The sequence below is a fragment of the Hippichthys cyanospilos genome, chromosome 4 (genome assembly GCF_059441005.1).
Source record: "Hippichthys cyanospilos isolate Australia breed blue-spotted pipefish chromosome 4, RoL_Hcya_1.0, whole genome shotgun sequence".
Classification (NCBI taxonomy): Eukaryota; Metazoa; Chordata; class Actinopteri; order Syngnathiformes; family Syngnathidae; genus Hippichthys; species Hippichthys cyanospilos.
Window position 1 is genome coordinate 14,765,298 of NC_142372.1, and position 16,741 is coordinate 14,782,038.

General features: G+C 37.7%; 1 protein-coding gene across 2 annotated transcripts in view; it reads right to left on the reverse strand.

Annotated features, from left to right (window-relative positions):
• pde8a (phosphodiesterase 8A) overlaps window positions 1–16,741 on the reverse strand; it is a 56,341-nt gene that overhangs the window by 21,832 nt on the left and 17,768 nt on the right. For both annotated transcript variants that reach the window (XM_088413140.1, XM_088413141.1), the window contains exons 2-3: window positions 4,792–4,848; window positions 1,518–1,708 (exon numbers count right to left, since the gene is read on the reverse strand). In XM_088413140.1, coding sequence (XP_088269266.1) covers window positions 1,518–1,708; window positions 4,792–4,848 — 248 coding nt within the window. The remainder of the gene's footprint in view (window positions 1–1,517; window positions 1,709–4,791; window positions 4,849–16,741) is intronic.

Sequence of the window (16,741 nt, forward strand, 5' to 3'; positions counted from 1 at the left end):
ATGCTAAATATAGAAAAGTGGCATGGGTCGACACGGCTCATTTCTCATGTATTTTACACCTCCCGTTAACCTGATATTAAAAAAGAGCCTGAAGTGGGGATTCCGAGATTGGACCTCAGTAAGTAACTGTACTCATGTTGATTTTTCGGGTATCTGTACTTTCTTGGTTCTACTTTTAACATTGTTTTTATCGAATGTTTCCGTACTGGTACTTATGTACCAGTGTTGGGAGTCATGCATAGCAAAAGAAATGCAATTATTGTAATTAATTACTTTTTGCTGTTACGCAGTGGTGTAACATATTACACACAAATAGTAATATTGTACTCGTTACAAATGAGAGTAATACAATGCGTTACAATGCATTTTTAGCCTGAAAGTGGTGTTGTCCCTAACTTACTGACTGAACTTGAATTTGAATATCCATTTAACACTGAAATTGTGAAATGCATTCAGTTTTTTCCTATAGCATTAACAATGCATCACAATGCAGTGAAGCTAGGTAATAAAGGGATTAAATTCCAAAAAAAGATTTTGTATTTTGTCTTTAAAGGTTTACAATTCAATACAGATTTGTACCGTTTTTATGCTTTGGCCAACCTTTCACTGGATGTGTAATGAGTATAATGAGCTACATTTAGAATGGAAAATCCATATTTTCAGTTATGGTTGTGAATGTAATATAAAAGTAATGCGATAGTAGTGTGATGAATTAGATTTCTAATACAGTGGATGGATGATATTTTAATGTAACTAATTACTTTGAAATGACAGTAATGAGTAATAAATAATGCATTACAGTTTTGAAGTAACTTGCCCAACACTGTTAGGTACAGCATTTGAGAAAATTTGCCACTGCTGTTAAATGCATACAAATGTATTTTATGGAATCACATCAAAAACAAAACTTCCAATCCTACCAGAAAGACAAAGACCGATGAATTAAAGATTTACTTTGCATCAAAGCGAGGTTTTATCATGTATCACATCAGTAGAGCAGAGCAGTTCTATATGTGCACATGCTGAAAATTACAATAAAAGATATGTTTATCTCTTTGACAGGGTCAACGCCACTATGCCATCTTAAGCATTTATATTTTTCAAAACAACCTTGTTGTTTTTTTAACATGGTTCTGGGGCACTGAGATCGATTTATGTCAGTTTAACAGGAGAACTCTTTTGATATATACGACTAAATTGAATAAATTCAAGTGGTAGGTCAAGTACAGCACAGCACGATTACAGTACGTAATTGCTAAAATGACCACTTATGTTATCATAAAGATATACAGAACTTATTTAGCCATTGACAGCAGTAAAAACGTAATACTTCGTGTATAATTGATTGATTCGACTTATTCAATATGGAAACACAAACCTAATCAAAATAAACAAAGAGTACAAAACTCTAGTCCTACCCCTTGTTCTCAACAAATTATTAAGTCATGCTGTCCTGTAGGTATACTGTACATGTGAGTTGTTAATTGCCCAAGTAAAAAAAAATATGAGCGCCCTACCGGCATAGTGCTTCAGCGTCAAAGTGTCTGGAATGTCTGTGGTCAATGATGACAAGGTCGTGAAGCTTCTCGGCGAAGCATTCGAGGGCCGACTCGGGCGTCCGCGCCACGCTGCACCTGTAGTTGGCCTTCTCACAAGCCCAGCAGAAGCCATTACTCTGACTGTCCTCTTTGGCAAAAACTAAAAGTACCTGCAAGACAATAGATGACTCAGCACATTCACAGACTCACTCAGTGACTTCGTTCTCCTCTTTGAGTTCGAGTATACTTTGAGTTCATCCGGTTTTCATAAAGTTTTTCCTCATGATTTCCACCGATGTTCTGGTATTTATTTGGGGCCAGAGAGGCAGACTCACCTTCACACGTATGTGAAACACCCATTGAACAGCAAATCCTGAGTCTTGCTGTTTGGATAAATGACTCTTGGACTGTAAGTAAGCATTTTCTTCAGACAGTATTGATGATTCATTATGTTCTAACATTTGAATCAATGACAACATGATGAAGTTGCTATTTTGTTGTGAATTAAATTAACAATTGAACAGGATTATGAGGAGGTGTTGTGTTGATGCCGGTGTGCAACAGTGTATGCTAACTAGGGCCTGACTGATTAATTGGTCGATAATGGCCAAAAGTAAATTATCCGATTATTTTAACTTTTGATCTTTATGTACTGTATGCTATCCATTTATAGTAGTTGCATAAAAGCAAGACTGGTGCCATTGCTTATTACGCACCTACAGTTAACTGTGAAATGTTTAAAATGCCAGGATACAGGGCTTTTAAATACACAATGTTTAATTCTCTTTTGTTGAATGTGTTGTTGTTCCATGCATGATAAAATCATGCTGTTTAAAGGTTTACTATTACTGTAACACCTGTGTCAGTGGGTCTAAATTTTGTTTAGTACCACCCAAAAAAAGCTCTTCAACTACCATCAATAATAATAACATTCAAATGGAGTAATGCAACAAATTCAACAAAAACACTATGAATCTTTTAACATTACTTTAGCCACTGTAACTTTAAGCACAGTATTAGCATTAACACTGATCTTAATTGTGAGAAACTTAAAAAAACGAGTTGAATTTCCAAATAAATTGTACCGCACAAAAGCTGAATCAAAGCCGAATGAAAACTTAACAGTTCTGAGAATTCTTAATCCTTTTTCATCTGATTTTGCTATCAGCCTATGTTGTTTGAATACATTATAGACGATTCTCATTATATACAATTCTCTTTTGTTTTATGGGTCAGTTTTAAATGAACTTCAACTGCATGTGTAAAAGAGCTTGACAAATTTCATGTGTAGGAGGGACTGACGTTTTTTTTTTTTTTCATAGTCTACAATCCATCACATGTTCTTGCACTGACTCTGGCTCTCACTGTGCAGATGTGTCACATGTTTGATTACCGTCTGCCATGATCAATGACAAATAGTAAAAGGTGCTCAACAGCCGACTGTGACCCCTCCCCAGAATCACAAAGGTGTCCAAACTGGCATCAAGACCTCACCTGGCCTCAGTAAGCAGACTTGCATAGACCCTCTTAGTTGCATACACAGTGGACTAGCAATTTGGGCCCGCCTCCAAGAGCGGTGCAGCACTAAGAGTGGATTCATGAGTCACGCTCTCAAACAGACGTCACCCCCAACTCTTGGCGGGGAGCAGACTCAATGCAGAGAGGGAAAAGTCTTGTTCCGCAACTTTACATCACATGTTAAATCAAGTTAGGGGGACAAAGACCAGACTTTATTGAAAACAAATAGAGACGCTTTTGTTTGTGCAAAGTTGAATGTTATGACAAGTTTGATTCATTCAAACAATTGGTTCAGGTCTGAAGTAACAAAACACGACTCGGAGCCAAAAGGCAGGCTGCCCTAAACCTGAGAGGAGTGTTACTAATGCAAACCATATTTAACAACTGAACATTTTCATTACATGTACCAGAAAGCACATCGCTCATAAAAGCATCACCACTGACAAGCAGTACGCATGCAGATTTAGAACCAATTCCACGTTGGGAAGTTTATAGAAACAGTCAACATTCCATCTGCAGCAGTGCAACATATGCTGAGATAAGTTTTTTTTTCCCCCCAATGTGTACTCACATTGGACACATGATGAAGCAATCATAATTGACAAAAACTCATGTCTAACATCAGAAAGGATTCAAAAATAAAACCTAAGGGCGAATGTATGAGTGTGTGTAAGAATGGACAAGATGAAAACGATAGGAAAAAAAAGGCCCGAGCCAAATTGTTTGAGCAACAAGATGAGAAGGAGCAGAGATCAGCCGAGACTGACAAAAACAGGAAGAGGTTATCTATCTCTGGTTTTCCAACTGGAGCGCATCAGACATTGAAAGCTACTCTGTGCACTCCCATTTAAAATTACAGGATGTGTAATTCATTACTTTGCATCATACAGGCTTTATAGCACAGAAATATCATAGAATATGGTTAAATCCTATTTTCATTGCACCTATTTTGACTTTATCCTCCATAATCCTGAAACGATAAGCATTTTGAGTTCCACTAAATTGGTTCATTTTATGAATTTGAATGTGTCGGGTCAAGTCCTTTTGACTTGTGCAAGGTTGGACATGTTTTTGTAGTCCCCACCCCGCCTACTGCCAACTAGATGGAACTTTATAGAAAGAGCAGAACCAATCAAAATGACTATCAGGAGTTTGTCTCATATTTATAGAGACTGCAACTGCTCAAGTGAGGTTGTACATTGTGAAATTCACACACAAAAAAGTTGATCTGATTCTCTGTTTATTTTTCTCTAAAATATGATGTTCATTATCATATGCTATATGGTCTTGTTGCCAAGCTGACCAAAAGCTACACTGTACGCAATACATCCATTAATGGTCCCTCCTACACTTTCTTTGAACCTATGCACTGTTTTAACTACAAAGATAAATGCATCAATGAATACAAAACATCCAGTTTCTGTAACACTTGTCCTCATTAGGGGCACAGGGAGCTCGCGCCTATCCTAGCTGAACTGGTCATTAGCCAATCGCAAGAGCCACACGCAAACAACTATTTACACTCACACTGACAGGTACAGATAATTTAGGAGCTTTTAAAGTACCTACTAATGTTGAGAATGTTGCCAGCTTTACCTTTATAATTTTGTCAAAAGCTCCTCAATGTTATGAACATTTGTTTAATGAAGGCACTTCAGTTGATCTATGGAAACTAAACAACATTCAATCACAGACTCTAAGTGTGATTCAGACATTTAGTGTGATTTTACAATACCTGAAGTGGGTCTTTAAATAACTTCATTGGTCCAAATTGCACCTCTGTTAATGTGGTCTGAAAGAACAAGGAAAACAGGATCATTAGATAGAAAACAATTTATATGAACCTTAGATTGCTTGCTAATTTTAACATTGCTATACGTCCAAAATCTTCACTTCTAAGGAGACACCAAATATGGCAAATTTGTTCAAACATTAGTATTGCATTGTAAAAATTAGCAAGCAATTTTCAACACTTTAGAAATCTTGATTTTTTTTTTTAAATTTGCAACAACGTGACATAGGAGCTTTTGGCTCAACGACAATGGTATACTTTATACATACACACACACATACTGTACTACATGATTTATTGTGACATATACAAAGGCAGCAGGTATATCATGTTCTGTGAATCCACAGTATTAGTGGGGGATAGGAGCCAAGCCCTGCTGCAAATACTAAAACTCTAAATGACACATTATAATTCCCACAAGATGTCACTAAACCACAAACTTTCAACCAGTTCAAATTAAGGTCCTCAATTCACTTCAGCATAGTACTTGAGCATCAAAATGCCACAACATACATCAATAATTTTGTCTGAATTACGCTTATCGGTTTACCAACATACAGTAGTTAATTCTATGGCAACAGGATGACAGTATGACAGCAAGGCAGTGCATTTGCCCTAATAATATTAACTTTTCAACATAGTTCCTTGGATCCAACTTTACAGAACATGTTATAATAACCCTGTTATTAAAACTCCTCATTTTCTTTATCATAATTCATTGGCACCAAGATGTCACAAAATTGCAGCAAAGCTCAACATTTGTTTTCAATATATAAAACAGTGCTGAAACGAGTCCTTAAGTAATTTCAGTACCTCGCTTGAAAAAAATGCTTGAGCAATTTCTTTTTTTGCCCGGGATACCCGCCTATTAGTGTACACATCAGAAAAATAGGTCAGCCAATTGCAGAAACATTTGTTAATGATCTGCATGAAGACCAAACTGCAAATATGCGAGGATTAACTGTACAGCATTTACTGTAGCTTTATATGATGGAAATGCAGAATAATGACCAAAAATGCTGCATCACTACCTCTTGAGCTAAAAAAAAAAGTAAAAAAAAAAAAAAAGGAAAAAACCCTTACAGTATACAAATAGTGAAACAGAGCCCGAGTTGATAGACAACCAGATATATAAATGATAGAAGTGCTTTGTACTGTCAAATAAAAACTTTCATTCAATATACTTAACACTATTAGAACACAATCTTTCTATTCGCAACAAATTTCACTTCCTTTCCGCTAAATGGAACTCAGCTCAGGGGTTAGTAACCATAGCAACCAAACCCCTCGTGGACGGCGATCCCACTAGAATCCCTCTTCTCCGTAAACAATCTACACATGTGGAGCAGAATAGAGAGAAGAATTTCAGAGCATGCCGGGCAGCCGTAAATCATTTCTTGCTGAACTGTAAGCCTTTTGCCGACTCAATGATTCAACAAAGGGGGAACAAAGCTGATTAGGTCTCGGTGTAGCACTGCTGACGTCATTCTGACACTGGACCATTTGTTGGTGTCAAGTAGTCCAAGTAGTATGACGCTGTGTGATCAAAGTGACGCCCTGTGATCATCTGATCCCTCACGGACATGAGAACACTGGTCGCATGATCAACTCATGAACGGACACCATGTCCATGTGTGAGCATGAGTGATGGTGGTGGTAGGGGGTACTGTATGTTTTCTTTAATTTTCTGTCAAATTGGCTAAATCTTCTTTCTTTTATATTGTAAATGTTGCCCACTTAAAAGTGTTGATTGATTGGAAGTCACGGTATCCTGAATTGAACCAAAACAATGAAAGCAGGGAAAGCATTTAAGATGATTGTTATCTAAGACCTCCTGATCATTAAAAGTCACTAAACCAAGGTAATACAGCATAAGAAAAGGCAATTTCGTAAATATAATTTCTGTCAATTGCCCACTTTTGCATCTGACACAGGACAAGGAATTCGGCACTAGAGTTAAGCGATATACTAATTTGTTTACATGCGACGTCTATTCCAATCTGCCACTCAAGCACCGCTACATTAATCAGGACAGCCATTTTTTAGCCATTTGAAACACAGAGATCAATGGCTGTGACTGTTTCTACCATCCATCCTTCCATCCAATTTCTATAGCCGCTTATTACTTTTACTAAAACAGTAGCTTGTGCTTTGGTGGGATGTTGCCAATTGCAATTGCGTCACCATCTTTAACCAGACAGAGCCTGATTATTACAACTGAAAACTTTACTGATGTTTGTTCAGTTTGGCAAAAGAAATATTACTCCTGGGAATCTGAATTAAATTGCATGGAGTCATCAATTTTTTCTGATTGAAGTGTTTACACCAAGAATTTTCATTCCAACTGGTGATTTAATTTAATTCTTATCAGATCACAAAACCCTATCTCTTTTGTTAACTAACTCTATTACTTAGCTTCACAGCGTTGTGATGCATCGTTTATGGTGTAGGAAAAAACAGTTAATGCATTTCACAATTTCAGTGTTAAATGGATATTCAAATTCAAGTTCAGTCTGCAAGTTAGGGACAACACCACTTTCAGGCTAAAAATGCATTATAACGCATTGTATTACTCTCATTTGTAACGAGTACAATATTACTATTTGTGTGTAATATGTTACACTACTGCGAGGTTGTAGATTTCTGATTCTGATTATCTTGATACCTCTGCAATATTCGCGAAGTAATTAATTAATTTACTGCTATGAGTGAATTAAAACTGTGAACTTTGAAAATATTTGCTGTTGTATGTATATACAAATGCGCACACACACATACACACACACACACACACACGCACAAAAGTATGTACCATATACTGTACATACATATACATGCATACATATCCATGAGGGGGAGAATCATACAAAATATAATATGGTAGTGAATGCAGGTTATATGCAGACATAATATTAGTATCATCACTCCTTCACCACTGTATTTCATTCATCATTATTAAAAACACAACATGATGTATACATCATACTTAATTTGTACTTAATTTCCACTGGGGTTGATGTTACAATCTTGCCAACCAAGTATTTATTAACTGCAAAACAACAAAATGGGATCTTCCTTCTAACAAATGTCGTCACGTCACCAATAGTTTCAAATTCAAAATCCCTGGTGCAGCCAAGACCATGTTACGCTGTTTGTTGTGCTTATAGAGGTCAGATTAGAGACTGTACTTTCCCTGTTGTCACATTTGATTTCAATGACATTGGCCATGTGTGTCAGAACAAATAACTCGGCCATCATCTTTATGAACTATGACTAAAGATTCCAACCAGTCATTCATTTTTCCTGGAGATGTGAAACAGAACATTCTCTCCTGCACATGCAACCGCTGGGTAAATGTCCCCGATGGAAGACAAACTCTCCCTCTCTCTCAAAATCCAGTTTTTTCCCCCCTCTGATGCCGATTGTTAGGGAATTAGCTGAGGTTAAGGCCTTGACGTAAGGAGTTTGGCCACAGGGCCCCAAGCTAGCTGAGACCTAGCCGTGTGCTCCTTCTCCATCCAATGAGACTTCCCTCTCTAACACATACTGACATGACCATTACAACTGCAGCTGCTATGTGCCCCCACTAATCCCCGCTGACGCACACATACTGCGCACAAACGCAGTGTACACAAATGCTGTGTGTAGTGCAGCACATTGCAATGAATCAGTCAAACATTTGCATCCCGTAAACATCGCATTGGCACTCAAGCAGAGACAAACAAGACGCAGGAAGTGAGCGAACGCCGAGCGGGCGGGCATGTGGGCCAGCGAGCAGGCGGCACAAACATAGTGAGTGCCATGCTACACTGTGCGGGATACGGGGGAGACGTGACATTTGCTTGCGCCCGATGCAGGAACAATTCAACTGTAAGAAGTTGCTAATATGCTTTGCAAAGTGACTATAAACAAGACAAGGCAAAAGTACTTACACTTTTACACTTTGTACTTAAGTAAAAATAACTGTGTGGACAAGGAGTTTATGTACTGTAACTGGATTGGGGGGGTAGCATAACTCATCATTGTGCTTAATAAATACAGTATATAAAGACCAAAAAAAGATAAATAAACTGAGTTAAGAGTTATTAAACAATTTTTAACGACAGCATCAATTTACTGAACATTGTGCTCTTTCTTTTTATTATGTGGCCACCTTTGAGAAAGATAGACAGTTGGACTGCTAATTGAGACAGCTCAACCCCTATGAGTATATCAAAACAGGACTATTTGTTATCCTTCATTGAAGATCAACAATATGAGCACTGTGATTTTATTTATTTACTGCAAAAGCAAAGATATTAAAGGATCAAAGGCTCTTGTCACATAAAACTGGTAAGTCAAGTTACTCATATGTCAGGGCATACAATAAAAGAATATCCATTTTTATAACTTGGTGCAACAACAAACATCTCTGCAGACAAAATAATTTACCTATTCCAATCATTTGTGCTGGTATAAAGAAAAAGAAAACACACTGTACATGCCCTATTATCATTGATCCCAAATCATAGAGTATACCAAACCAGGTTAAAAAAAAAGAAAAAAATCCACCCATTCATCTTCTGTAGCACTTGAGTCGCAGCCTTGTAGGTGATTTGCAACCTATCCCAGCTAACTTCGGGTGAGAGGTGAGTATGCGCTGAACCGGTCACTACAGACAAACAACCATTCACACTTACATTCACACCACAGGTCAATTGAGAGTCTTCAATGAACCTAACGTATGTTTTTGGAATGTGGAGTACCTGCTGAGAACCCACATAAGCAGAGATTCCAACGCAGAATTTATGGAGTGTGAGGCAGACATACTAATCACAAGGACACCATGTTACACTGTTACAAAGTTAGATTAGTTTTTAGGGTTCTCTAGGTAGAAGGCATGAAATGCTTTGCTTTCGAATGTCTTTAAAAGGGGGAACTCAACCCAAATATTTTCTTTGCAATAATATGGTCCACCTTTTTTTAATCTACCTCAGGGTCCGCACGGCCATTTGTCACTTGTTGTGGACTGAAAATATAGTCACAGTTGCTCAGGAACCAGGTAACAACCAATAGCGTCTCAGCTTGCAAACATCACGAGACCAACCTTAGAATAACAGGTGTTGTGATTGGGAGTTCAAATTTTGACTTGACTTGTACTATTTCTTCCTTTAGTGATGTCATCTGATCAGCCGAGTTGCTCCAACCACCATCCAAATTTCCTCAAGACCATCTCCCACTCCTAACTAAATCCACTGGCTGTATTTACATAGCAGAGTTCCCTCTGACCCTATATCCTGCTCCCTTTGCATCCGGTCCTATGGATCTCCTCATATTTCTCCTCTTCCTCATCCCTCTCCTCCTCATCTCAGTCTCACTCTCATAGACGCACACATACACACTGTACCATACATTCTGGGAGAGTGGCTTTCTTCTACAGAGAAAAACAGGAAATTGGATGACATTGTTCGGTGCGCCGACGTCAGCAGTGAGAGATAGAATGAGTAAACAGCTTCCTCCAACCCAGCGCTTGGACCAGATTGAGAGAATCTTGGGATGCCCGCCCTGATCGTGCGGGAAAATGTATGTTGCTGTCCTTTGTAAAGATCACAATATTATACAAACCCCAACTAGCAGGCATATGCCATACAAGAGTAGCCTTCCGGAAACTTCCAGTGGCACCAGTGTTCCCGCCACTTGTTTTGCCTTACCTGTAACATATAGCCAAAGTTGTCCTTCTAGTTTGCTTAAGTGTCATACAGAAGCAGAAGGTAGGAGTGGTACAACCACTACTTGTCATGAGCATTTTCTACTGCTGTGAATTGTCCTCTAGTAATGATAACAATACATAATAATAATAAAGATTTAGTTGTCGTACAAGAATGCTACAGTATACTAGTGTGCAGAAATGTCATACATCAGTGTAAGACAAGACTGAAGTAGAAAAGACAAGACTAGTAAAACTAGGACACCTAGTTGTTCTACTAGTGGACTGAATTGTCGCAACTGGATATCAAAGGTATTAAAATAACCTTTGTTATTTAGACATCATGCAGAAAATCTGAATCAAATATCAAGAATTTTGGATAAAAATGGAAATTAATTCATTCATTGGTGAAAAATAACTATTATATACACGACAAGACAAAATAATAAATTTATTTTAATAATACTTAATACATTTCTCTAATTATGAATGACCAAATTTGGTCATCGAAAATTCTGGCAACAAACAGGTGCCGTATGTCAACGTCAGCATAATCAAATTGTTTGCCAGCACCCTGAATGGGCAATTGAATGGGATTTCAGGTCACCATTATGTTGTTTGTATCAGTAGTCAGAAGCAATGGTTGCAATAGAAAGACTAGTCAAGTTGATACACCGCGACACACTGCTAGGAAGAACTTCAAAATAAAAGCATACCTAGCCATGGTGTCCTTATATTGCCTGGTGAACTGCGGTTTATTTTAAAGTTGGCGTTCTCATCACGTTTTCAGCCTGTTTTCCTGCTACAGTTGTTGATACAGTTTGCTTGACGTTTTTTTTTTTCCTGATGTGTGTATGAATAAGCAAGAAAATAATGCTTTTTTTGAACCAAGGTACTCAAATTAGTTGAGGATTCGTTACAGCGCTGAACGGACAGGCAGTCATTTTTACAAGTGGGCTGAATCATCTTACTAGTGATGACAAAGTGAGTACGAAGTCAGTACTAGTCCATGGAAATACATTGAAATTATTAGACATACAGTTTGACCAGCAGGGACAGCATATTAGGACAGGCAACCCAAGCAGTAGTTTATGGCCCCAAACTACAAAGGGGACACCTAGAGATAGTTGTCAACAGCCCATATTAGTGACAGAACAATACCACTGCAACTACGTGTCAAGAATGATGAAAAGTGTGAATCCAATATTGATGAATCAATGTTCCTTGTTAGGTGTAATTGAGGAGAACAGTCGTGGCCACAGGTGCAGGGCATACACCATGTACCAGAAAGACAGACTGTTCGCTCACGTGTGTGCACAGACAATACAAAAATCAAAATGGCACAGTGCGACACAACCTCGCCACATGCTGAGTTACTCAGATAGCACAGCCCAGTGTTTGTGTATTAGCTCAAACAGAATTATTCTCTTTGATGTGCAGCTAGTAGTGATAATAATGACTGTGGCCAAGCAAACTTGCAATGCCTTCCAAATATTTTGAGTCAATCATATGCACACAAATAATGCATTTATGTCCGTGTTTGGATGTCTGTATTTACAGTTTTGGGAATACTACTAATTTAGGAGCACTGCGAATTCTCATCATTATACTCTACTCCCAAAACATTTGCGATATTGATCCTTTAGGTGAAACCAGGATAAATCTAAAGTTCACTATAAGCTTTAGAGGTGAACCCAATTTACCTCTAAACTTTTGATAGCATCCCCAACTTCTCAGTACTTTTTGCACTACCTGCTGTGTTCTTAACGACCGACAGTATGTTTTAAATATAATAGTAGTTATCAATAATTGATATTACATGGGGGGAGGGGGGGGGGGCACTTCGCTGGAGGCTGCCATGTTGTTTGTAGCTATGGACAATGGTACAGTAAATGCAGAACCTGCTGCTGTCTGTAATGAAAAACGGTCAAATCTTAGAGTCCCTTTAAGAACAAAGCATATAGCAACAGAGTGCTTATCTCTTACCTTGGCCATGCTCCATCTATTCTCTTCCTAACTCTTATCTCGTTCACGGCCATGGGGTACATGGAGCTCAGGACAACTGAGAGGTGAGTAAAGCCCTAACAAACCACCTAATCAACGTGCATACTCTATTTCCTCACTAAATGATGCATGGATTTTACAAGAATGAAAAAGGTATAATGTTGCTTAAAAGAGAGACAAGTAGAATATAAAGTTAGTCTTTGTTGATTTGCATATAACAAAGTCGCTTTTGGTATTCAGTTTGAGGCCAACAATGGTCTGCACGTCATTTACATCTTGACCCCCAGCCAGAAGACTCGAGGTGAGTCACAGGTCCGGCCGAGGGAAACCAGGCCACTGTGCCTCAGTTAGTCCTTGAAACCCCCCCCCCAAGTTCTGCGTGCAGGGAAAAGAATGGAATTTGAATCCCATTTATCATTTTCACAGCCCTACTTGTGATAGTTAAAAAGATACAATTAAAGCCACCATACAAATAAAAAAAATCTTTGACTGTCCAACTGACCGCGCACTGTTTAACCACATTCAAAATTATTTGAACAAACTTTTTAAAGTTACATACATTTGCAACTGAGACAATAAAATCACTTAAAGGAATCTAGAGGAAGAAAATTTTTGCAATAACAGAAACATTGTGCATGCTTCAAGCTGGTTGTGACTTCCAGGTATAGTCGACTTTAAAAGTAATACATTCACTACATACACTGGCTTAATGCCAACAAACATGAGAAACACCAGTTGAGCTAACGCAAAGTACCATAGATCCAGCGAGTCCTCCCCAACCACTGGTCCGCGGACCGGTACCGGTCCGTGGATCAACTGGTAACGGGCTGCACCCGAAAAATGTTTTGTAAATGATATAGTTTAACAGTTCCTACGTTTGTACTTGATCTTTGTTATTTTGGTGCCACTTCTGGCCACCGTTGATGTTACATAGTGAGAAGGATGATGCGGTTTTTAGAGCAGCCAGCAGTAGCAGCAGCAGCAGCCCCCCCCCCGGTCCGCAATATAAATCTAAAGCGTTGACCGGTCCGTGGTGATAAAAAGGTTGGGGACCGCTGCCATAGATAATACAGTGATAATAAACCTCTAAAGCATCTACATTTTTTTGATTGATTACAGGAAAAAAAAGCTCATTTTTTTGTTTATATTTATTTTTAATCTGATTTAGTCTGATGTTTGTCAGTGTTCTGAATGTTCTCACAATACACCACTGTCATGGAAACAGTTTTCCATGAGTTTCCATAGATGGAAAAGGAGTTTCCATGCCCAGTGCAGTATTGAGTTGAATAATGCTACTAGGAAGAATTACTAATTAATCCATAGTGGACGTGCGTAAATGTAGCTCAACTTTCCATGTCTGACGTCTAGTGTCTCTTTTTTTAAACCACAGTTAAGACTTTTGGCTGAAGCCAAGTAGTGCAATTCAATTTGAAGACACTGATTAATATCAGTTTGCTTCATGATCAATTTACTTATAAGTTGTTGTGATTTTGATATACACTTTCTATATAAATGAGGAAACATTTGAATGTGGAGAAAAGAAACAGCAAAGATGAGAAATATGTTTGTTTTTCTTTGATATTGGCTAAAAAAAAAATGCATTAGTTTGTCATGAAGAGGAAATAAATGCTAGTTACTGTAACTACAACTGAAAGTGAAGTGAACATTATTTATTGGCACCAATCCCATGAGTATCCTCAATGTTGTAGAGTGGAAAGAAAAAAAAATCTTTATTCATATGACCTACACAACTCATTGGTTTTTGAGAGAAGTAAACATAACTCAGATAACGCGGTTGCACAATTGTAACTCTTTCAACGTGATGGATGAGAATTATCATCTTTTAAAATAGTAAAAACAATAACAAATAAAAAACTTCTCATCAAATATGTTTTTCTATGGAGGGTAGCCGACACCCTTGACTAATGCTTTCATAATATAAGCCAATTGAGCACTGTAGTGATAACTGCGACCATTAGATGGCAGTATTTCCACACTTACAACACAGCCATTACCTACACCAATTTTAACTGAAGAATGGAAGTCAATCTTTCATATGGCAGCACCCATATTTACATAGACATAGAACACAATATTCTGTGGGCCTTGAAAGATGAGTGAAAATACAAACTCTACTGGCCCTCTAGAGGTTTCCTTTTCCGATAACTCTTGGCACTAAGTGTTAAAGTGGGGATTTTCACATAAAAATTTACATACTTTTTGGTTAACATACCAAAAGGTGCATTTGTCTTGAACACAACAGAGCTCATCACCATGAGAACATCATAACTACAGCCACAGTGATGCTTGATCATGTTTTGCATCTTTTGCATTTTCGAATGCAATTCTGAACGCAGTGAAAGTCTAGTTATGAGAGTGTGTGCACTTGTGCAACCACTGCATTCCAATTGTTCATTTGTACTTACCCACTTAAAATAGAATTCTTCCTCATTCGATTGAGTTGCAAATGTTAGTGACACATAAACAGTGATTTTTTTTTTCAATTAATCAAAAGTATAGTTTTTTGACATCATTATTGTAGTTAAACAAAAGTGCTGATTTTGAATTCACAAAATGGATGACCCAAAACATTTGATAGTGAATGTATTAAACTTTCAGTGAAATTTTATTCTGTTCCCAGAATGGCAACTTCTAAGGAGTCAGGCTAAAAAGTGCAGACATGTTTACATACACATTGGGTGTATTTTGGGCAGAGCTGGCTGTGACCTTTATTCTGTGTTTGGTGACATCTTTCTGCCCTCACTCGATAGCAGCCCAATTCAAGCATACATGAAAATAAACACACACACAGATGACTGAACTTGGCTTGGAATTCACTCCGGAATGACCTTGAATGACGTCTGACACTTTATAATATAAACTTGCTAAGAATTGGCAAGGTCTCGTTTTTGTGAATCGCCTTTCGACACACAACTGTGTGATTACGTTCTAGGCTTAGCTTGTAAAGGGTAAAGAAAAATTCCAGTATATTTCCGGAATTTGAAACGTACTGCCTTTTAGTTTGTGGTGGTGTAGACACATTTACCCCTTTAAAACAGCCAAATCGAACTACGGAAATGCATTTACAAATCTCCATGGGAAAACATGAGAGTTATTGTATATATTCCAAACTGGAAAACTTTCATGCGACAGTAAGAAGTAACTTGTACTTGAGGGTAATTTAATGGGAAGGTATCGTGTTTTAAACTGTCATCAAGAGACTATCTGTGCAAAACAGATTGCAAAGGAATAACACTACCTTAATCAATCGTTTTCAAAGGTTTTCCGTATTACTGACTACTTTAGAGGATGTTTACTTTTCTTTGATGTCCCACAAAAAAATATGTGTTCTTTAAGAACTTTAAGAATTGCAAAAAGACATTCGTAGTCTTCTATCACCAGAAAACCTGTTTAATTACCTGTTTCTCCCATTTAGTAATCATAAGTAGAGAAGCGAGGAAAAAGTAGTTTTGGGGAGACAAAACATGTTAACGCTAGCAGTGACATTGGCAATAATATTTTTTGCGTTTTTGACACCTCCAAATACAGCATATACTATCAAACCAAGAGCTTCTAAGGGCAAACTATTCATTTATTTGCAGACACTATGAAACGCGCCTCATTTTTACTCACAATAACGATGAAAATTTTCAGTAAATTAAATTAAGACACTCAGTATGGCGCATACTATTTTTACCATGTATACATGATATACTCTCTCCAAGTGTAAGTGGCCAAACTTGTTCGACTTCAAACACAGCGGCATTTGTCTCTTAAATTCAGCACCCAATCAATATCTTCTACACAAAAGCTAAGCTGATTTGAAAGTCACAGTGATACAACACTGAAATTACTGTGGTCTGTTATTGATGACTGCCATGCCAACCCATTGAACTTACTTGTCATAAACAGTACAGTCAGTATATCAAGTATACACACCTTGATGGCAGGAAGCTGTCGAGTTCCACTGAGCACACCAGCACAAAAAAAGACCAAATGACAAATTTAAGTAAAAAAAAAAAAAAACAACAACAACTTAAGCATATGTTTAAGTTCCCTATTATGAGTCAAGTCTCAATTTTTTATTTCTCTCAAAAGATAATATTAAAGGAGTGCACCTCTCCAATAAATGACAAATTGATAGAAATCTCAAAACATTATGTGCAAAAAAAAAAAAAAAACAACATTTTTTAAGATTAAGTT